A 7,889-nucleotide genomic window follows, 5' to 3' on the forward strand; every position below is an offset into this window, starting at 1 on the left:
GAGCCTCCCCGCTCCAGCTGCGCGGGCATCAAGAGCGGAGCCTCGCAGCGAGCGAGCGAGTCCGAGCGCGGCCGGGGCAGGTGGTTGCGCCGCGAAGATGGTCGCCAAGCAGCGGATCCGAATGGCCAACGAGAAGCACAGCAAGAACATCACTCAGCGCGGCAACGTCGCCAAGACCTCGGTAAGGAGAAAGCAGGCGCTTCTCTCTGTTCCGCAGCCGGGGCTGAAACCAGCGCCCCGAGGCCCGGCTTCTCCCCAGTCTCGGCCGACTCCGGGCTCCCGGGACCGAGAGAAAGGTGCTGAGCTGAGGGCTCGGGACCGGACGGGACACCTGTGAGGAAGGGAGGGCTGGGGCCCGATGACCTGAGCCGGGCGCAGCCGGTGGTGGGAACCCGGGTCCAAATGGCTCCTCTGCCCCTGAAACTGGATTTTCCTTTTTCAGAGAAATGCCCCTGAAGAGAAGGCGTCGGTAGGACCCTGGTTACTGGCTCTTTTCATTTTTGTTGTTTGTGGCTCTGGTAAGTATTGGGGGGGCACCTATTGAGTAGGGTGCCGGGTGAAAAGTTTGGGGTGACGTGGTAACGGATCAGTGGTGAGCCCTACTTGCGGAGTTCTCAGCCCACCTGCCCGGAGCACCACACAATAATGTTTCTTCTGAACCAAAGACTTGTTCCACATATGCACAGAGGGTGGTGCTCCAGAAACTTCTCCCAGCTTGATTTGTGCTCAGAGGAGAACAGAAAAGAGGTCAGATCTTTGGTAATGATCGGGCTGGGGAGGGGGGGACTCAGAATGTGAATTTAGAATGTCTTGCAACCCCATTATCAGTGCCTTTGCAGAGAAACTTACGGACATCACACACTGTACATATGGATGGTAGGATTTAACTGTACCACAGTCTAACATCCTTAATGGCAAGATTGGGTATATTTTAGAAAGTTTAGTTGTTAGCACAGAGAATTCCCTATAGAGGAAGCGTACCTATTGGTCAATTTAATGTGCGAGACAAATGTTTTTAAGTTAAAAGGGATGTTTGACATATGGTAAGAAAAATTAGTTATCGGGGCAGGCTGCTGTTACAGTAACAGATTCTTGCTTCTGGAAATGTATTACAAAATGTCTTTCTTGTCTTTATCATCTTAATATGTGAGATGTTAATATTGAAGTAGATGATTGTGTTTTCAACATTCTAAGTTACTGAGACTTCTATTTAAGGTTTCTTTGCCTTCCTCCTAAACCTATCAGTTGGAAGCTTTCCTGATTAATGGCTAAGAGCCAAGCAGTTTATATAACCCAGAGATTATTGAATTTCAGCTTTGTGAAAATGAGGAAATATGCATATATTATAGGCCAGGCCTTAAAAGGATTCCTAATTATTTAGGGGTAAACGAAAATACTTGTGTGCTAGAAAAACCTGTTTGCTTTAGTGCTTAAGTTCTTCCCTAACTGCAAGCTCTTTTGGACACTTACACATAAAAATTTATGGAAGCTGAGATTAAAAAATTATACTTTGATCTGGAGATGTAGCTTAGTGTTAGAGGACGTGCCTAACATGTTTGAGGCTTTGGGTTCAGTAACTGGCATTACAAAATAATAATAACAACAACAACAGCAAGTACTACTACTTATGGGCATTAATTGTTTTATTTAAGATAGGACTGTCTTCATTTATACTGAAGGTAGGTAGTATTTGCAAATGATTATATAAGAATAATTTTAAATTGTTCAGCTACCTTAATATTTTTCAGTCATCAGACCTGTTTTATTCAAAGCTTGTTTTAATATTTGTCCTTTTTCTTTACAGCAATTTTCCAGATTATTCAAAGTATCAGGATGGGCATGTGAAGTGACTGACCTTAAGATGTTTCCATTCTCCTGTGAATTTTAACTTGAACTCATTCCCGATGTTTGATACTCTGGTTAAAAACAATTCAGTAAAGCATCCTGCCTCAGAATGACTTTCAAATCATCCTTCATGTGTCATTCCAAGGTTCTTCACAAGTCATTCCAGATTTTCTAATCCATACCACAGTGCCTTACAAAAGCACCACATGAATAAAGCAATAAAATTTGATTGTTAAGCTGTAGTAGCAGACCCTTATTCGGCCAGTAAAGAATACGTTTTTTATGTGATTATTAAAACAGTATAGAGTATGGGTAATTAGATTAAATCTGTGTAGACAAGGTCTAGATTTTATGAACCCTAATTGTAAATGCAATTAGTTTATTTAAAATTTGGAATCCTAAGTTTTTTGTATAGCTAGGCACTTTATTATTCTTGAAAGCACACTATTATAGGGCCATGTAACTATCCTGTAATAAGGTGCTTATATGTAAATGGAAGAACTACACAGCCTAGTTTTGCTACAACCATTAGTACCTAAAATTTTCAAAAGCTAAATGCATAATATAAGTGGAGATGCTTATAGCTACATCTGCTTTAATGTTGTTATTTCTGTTATACTACCTTGGATTTTGCATGTGTGAGTATAGTAACCTCAGATCCCATTAAAAAAAAAAAAAAAAAAAAAAAACTTGGTTGAACATTTTGTAATTTAAGCAGTTACTGCAGTTTTGCTAAACGTTACCATGATAGAGTGAAGGCAGGAAAGGCTTGTTTATGTCACATTGATTTCACCAGAATTATTTTAATATATCAAAGGGATTTACTATGTTAGATAAAACTTTAGGGAAAAATACTAGAAGTGGATGCCTCATCATACATACTGTTGCGTCCAGTGTCCTCTAAGACAGCATGTTAATAGACTTAATACCAAAACAAAACAAAAAGCACATCGATAAGTTATGTTTAGTTTGGAAATACTTTTTCTGTGTTTATGATTGAAATTCCCTTAGGGTACTAGATACATCAGACTAAAGTGGCATTTGGAATTAAATGGATTTACTGATAATGATCAGTTTGGTCTTCCCTTGTATGATTTTATATATTATGATTGATCAGATTTTCTTTTTACGAATAGGGCAAGGGTGATAAGGTAGGTTTTGGGTGTTCTAATATGCGAGTTTGTGGAAAACTTCAAATACTGGCTATTAATATACTTAGCCATAGCTTAGTGCAAAAAGCCTGAGCAGCATCTGTGTAATAAGAATTGGAACGAGGCTGCTTGTTTGCTTTGTTAATTGCCTCAGGATGTCTTTTAAATAAGCTTGAAGAGGAACAGAAGGGAAATCTGCTACCCAGTCTATACACAGTGTGAACCTCATAGGGAACTTCCAATACTGTCAAAGAAAGTAAAAGAGTGGTTAAAGAAAATGTTTAGGAATCTAACTGCTCAAATAAGAAAGGAATCAACTGACCTTGAGACAGCAGGGTTTTTTGTTTTTGTTTTTTTTAACTTGTTATCTGCCTTTCTCACCCAATAAATCCCTTGTTTCTTTGAAACAGGTCCTGGTTGATTCTATTTTATTATAACTAAAACTGAAAGTTACTACTCTAAAGTTATATAGCAGGTGCCTTATTCTTTGCTTTGAATCAAATCATTCCATATCACAGTTTCCTTTGGTTTACTATGGGTAATTGGCTTTAAGGCTTTTTTTAAAAACACTGTACAATGTTTTGATTAATTTAACTGTTAAAGTGCTATAACCAGCAATCATTTCGTAAGGGTAAACTTGCATTCCCTTTGTATTTCATATGTAATTTACCAACTGAGTGCATTTTATATTCAGATTGAATTATGCATGTTTGGATAAATGAGAGCTTGTCTGATTTATCATTTAAAATAAAGTTCCCTGAATATTTGATGTTTTTTTCTAAAAGAAAATGATTTTACAGAGTTCTTAGCGAGTGTACTTTTATAGTTAATAGAAAATTATTTTAAAGAATACCTAGTACTTAAAATACCTTGTACTTAAATAGAGACACAGATGTAAGGATTGTAACAAAATGGGTAACAAGAAACATGCATTGAAAGGAAAATTAATTAAATACTTCTCCAATTAGTATATGTTCATTCCATTATCCAAGTCTGATTCAAGGAAAAAGCACAGTTCTTTGATCTGCCTTTCCACTTTATATTTCATCTACTGTCAAACAGGATGAGTATATTTTATTGAGGTTATCTCCATTATCCAGTAACTCATTTAACTCTCACATTTTAAGACATTGTCAATTCATTGCATTTGTCAGGTTATATATGTTGCTGAAAATAATCAAAATCTATTGAGATTTTCATTGTAACAGGATGTAGTATGGGATTTGGTTTCTATTAAAGAAGTGTCTACCTGTATATTCAGCTTTAGGGCCGTGGCTCTTCTCACTGAGGTACTAGAAGGGTGTATTATGTTCTTGGGCTCACTAGTAGGTTCACTAACAAAACTTTATTGTGCTTTAGCATCTCTGAAATTTTGAACATCAGATTCTCCATTTAGAGATTGTTCTTAAGTTTGGTTTGCCTTTACTTTTTAAATTTTTGTGTGTGTATGGTGCTGGGGATGGAACCTAGCAAGTCACGTTAGGCAAATGCTCTACCACCAAGGTACACTCCCGGTCCTATTTGAAAATTACAGTATTTGATGCAAGCTTGTAACTTTAGGAATTGGTTTCAAAAGCAAACTCTGTATCACTTCTTTAGAGTTTTTTCTGTTAAAACCTACTTCCACTCTGATCATGCTGCTTTATTTCCAGTTTGGATTAGGACATGACTTTAGATGGAAAGAGAGCAATAAAAGGCTAGAAATTAAAATGAAGGAAAAAAAGTAATGGAGCTTTGGTATTTCAAATGCATATATGCCACAGAAAAAGATAGGACTTGGGAAATTAAGTACAACTGCCTCAGTGAAAAAAAGTTTGTTCTGTGACTGCAGAGTAATATCCCTTTCAATCTGGGAGAGAAGCAACACACAACTGAAAGCAAGATGATAATTGCGGTATTTCAAAGAAAAAGTAAATCAGATAAATGATATTTGCCGTCATAGACTTAATGGGGGAGCAGAAACTAGAACTGAGGTTTGTTGATTCACCCTAGAAGCCACAGAAATGATTGTAAAACTTTCACACATTTTCATGAACATTTTGTTTTTGCTTTTAGAAAAGTTTTTCAATTTTTAAAAAATTTCAATTTGAAAAAAATGAGGGCCAGGGTTCTACCTCCTGCCTCACAAGCTCAAGGATCCCTGTTCAATCCCCGGTACCCCAAAAAAAGAAGTTCCTAAGAAGAAAAATGAATTTGTTCTTTTATGATGCAATTTATTTTGAAAATGAATTTAACCTAGTGATGTTTCCTGTGATAGAAAAATGCAAAGGTTGGGCCAGGGATTTAGCTCAGTGGTTTCGTTGCCTGCCTTGCAAGGGCAAGGACCTCCCATGGATCCCCGGTACCTAAAAAAAAAAAGAAAAAAGAAAAAAAAGAAAAATGCAAAGGTCAAATTAGTAATGTTACTACTGTGACATTGAAGAGTAAATTTTGCTAAAAGCTATTTGGCTTTTAAAGTTTTTAATCTATGATGGTGAGAAATCATTATAAAATTAATAATTATTAGACAATCAAAAAGGCGGTCATGTATTCTCCATAGATACTTTTTATAAAAAAACAAAGGCTCAGTGAATAAACTGCACATTTTCTTTTCCCCACTGAGTAGATTTCTACTTTGGTATGCAGATGAAACAAATCCGTAAATTTAATTAAAACATTTCAATATCATTTAGGCAGGCTAGTAACATGTTTTTCTTTTCAGCTACAGGGAGAGTCAAACTGATAATTGATTTAGAAGTGGAATAATTTACTTAAAAATTTTAGAAATGGTTTTGATTAATCCTTTCAGTTTATATTTGAGGAAGTTGTGGCCTAGAGAAATTATCTTTCTTAATACCAAGGAACCAGTGGCAGAGCAAGATTAGAAAATTGGAATTGTATGAACCAAACAAACTCTTTAGTATGGGGAATGCCAAGAAATTAAAAAAATATATTTTTCTGCTGGAGATCAAACTTGGCACCTTGCACTTGTGTGGCAAGCAACAGAACCACTGAACGCTAGTCCCTGGTCCTAAAATTTTTTTAGCATATGTGCTGCCAAAGGGAGCACATCTAAATTTTTTTTAAATGTCTCTTTTTACCTTAAAAGCTCATGTGTTATTCTCAAGAAGCCCCAACTGCTGCCCTTAGTAGTGAAATCTGAAGATGACTAAACTTCAGTGACTCTCCCCTGCCCTTAGGCCCGAGTAATCTCCACGCCTGGGACATTTAGCAGTGTGACTCAACCTGCCTTTTCAGCCTTTTCCTCCACAGCTTTGCTCCATACAACTGTCCATTCCCACATTTTTCAGAGACCTTGTAATTTTCAAGTGTTTTTGCTTATTACCCCTACGCTACAATACTGTCTTTCTGGGTCGTGCTGTAATTTCACTTCCCCTTTAAAATTTTCTCTTGCCATTGGAGTCAGAAGCACGACTTTTGAAGGTTGATGACTCTGGGCCAGTTAGCAATGATTATTGCCATGCTTATTAGTTTTGTTTCTTAGTTTCTCTGCTCAGGTGTAGAGCCTTCACTTTTTCTTTTTTTTTTTCCTTTTTTTCTCATTAGCCCCATGGCTGGTATGAAGCTTTACACACCTAGTAGGAACTCAACATATTAGTTGATGGATACAGTGAAGAAACAATGAGTACCTAATGGTATGTAAGAAATGTATCTTCTTTCAAAATCCCCCAGTCCTGTTATCACACTTCCCCTCACACTTCCAACCTAGTGCTCTGGTTGATATCTAAGCCCATAACAATTCAGGTTTTCTTTCCTTGAAACTAACCCAGGATGTGCTTGATAATTGGAAGTACCTCAGTAGTATGATATTTGTCTTTAGTCGTAGTTAGAGCCATCCTAGTGCCAAAGGTCATTTTATTGAAGAAAGCAAGTCCCTTACCAATCAGTCCAGTTATAAGGAAAGAGTCAAGCAGTCACACTTGCTGTTCAAAAAAGGTACCTGTGGGTTGTCAGTTTCTGTTTCCCTCAGCTCTATCCCAGGGTACTGGAAGGGACAAGGATGCCACATGGAGGCCCCTTCTCCTTGCTAGACCTATGCAAACCCACAGACCTACCCCAAATCAGATCTAGCCTCTGGGAAGAGGTAGCTACTAGCTCTTCCGCACACACATTTCTCAGCAAAACCGCACTATGCTGATGAGCATTTTGGATGTGTGGTTACAAATCAGATTTTGTACATTGGGCAAAGGAGACTCCCTGGGCCCTTTTGGGGAAATGCCACCCACTGAGCCACACAGAACACCCAAAACACAGAGCACTTATCTCTTGGCACCTTCGAGTGTCTCGAATGTGTGGACTACCAAAAGATGCACAGCCGCAAGTTCCACAGAACAAATGCATCTGGGGTTGAGACATCACAACTTCCAATACAGCCAAGTCATAAAGGTAGGAAAGTGCTGGGAGTATCCAAGCATGCTCCCACCTAGCTTTGCTCCTGGTCACTGGTGCACGACCTGCCCTGCCTGATAATTATGGTGGATTATGTGCAGAAGGAAGGTATCACACAGACTGAAATCTTAAAGTCATTTGTTTCTGCTTGAGAACAGTGTTAAAATATTTTTTTGTGGTGGGAAATATTTATTTTGCTAAACATGGTGTGAAAATCCTTCTGTTTTGCCAAATACACATGAGGAAAGCCAAGCAGGGGAATTTAATGCCCAACTTGTTAGGCTACTTGGAGTGTTGTCCAGACCAGCAGTAACCTGGAATCCAGTTAGAAGCGCAGCATTTCCTGCCCAAACTAAGGCCCAGTGAATCTGAATCTATTTTCACAAGATCTCCTAGGTGATCTGTCTGCAAATTAAACTTTGAAAAATGTCAAAAAGGCTTGAGTTCTACTTCCAGCTCTGTCACTAACCTGTACCATGGCTGTAAATCCTGCTACCTCTTTGT

The 7,889-nt window shown here is 38.2% G+C and overlaps 1 protein-coding gene across 1 annotated transcript; it reads left to right on the forward strand.

Annotated features, from left to right (window-relative positions):
• Nucleotides 1-6: 6 nt before the first annotated feature.
• Serp1 (stress associated endoplasmic reticulum protein 1) lies at nt 7-3,245 on the forward strand. Its single transcript, XM_010625298.1, has 3 exons — nt 7-181; nt 443-518; nt 1,805-3,245. Exons 1-3 carry the CDS (start codon nt 98-100, stop codon nt 1,843-1,845), a joined length of 201 nt encoding a protein of 66 aa, XP_010623600.1. The 5' UTR covers nt 7-97; the 3' UTR covers nt 1,846-3,245.
• The last annotated feature ends 4,644 nt before the right edge of the window (nt 3,246-7,889 follow it).

The sequence above is a fragment of the Fukomys damarensis genome, unplaced genomic scaffold (genome assembly GCF_012274545.1).
Source record: "Fukomys damarensis isolate Sample0158 unplaced genomic scaffold, DMR_v1.0_HiC HiC_scaffold_37, whole genome shotgun sequence".
Lineage (NCBI taxonomy): Eukaryota > Metazoa > Chordata > Mammalia > Rodentia > Bathyergidae > Fukomys > Fukomys damarensis.

Coding starts and splice junctions, on each gene's coding strand:
- Serp1 (XM_010625298.1), top strand. CDS start 98: ATGGTCGCCAAGCAGCGGATCCGAATGGCCAACGAGAAGCACAGCAAG. Junction 182..442: donor GCAACGTCGCCAAGACCTCG/GTAAGGAGAAAG, acceptor TTCCTTTTTCAG/AGAAATGCCCCTGAAGAGAA. Junction 519..1,804: donor TTTTGTTGTTTGTGGCTCTG/GTAAGTATTGGG, acceptor TTTTCTTTACAG/CAATTTTCCAGATTATTCAA.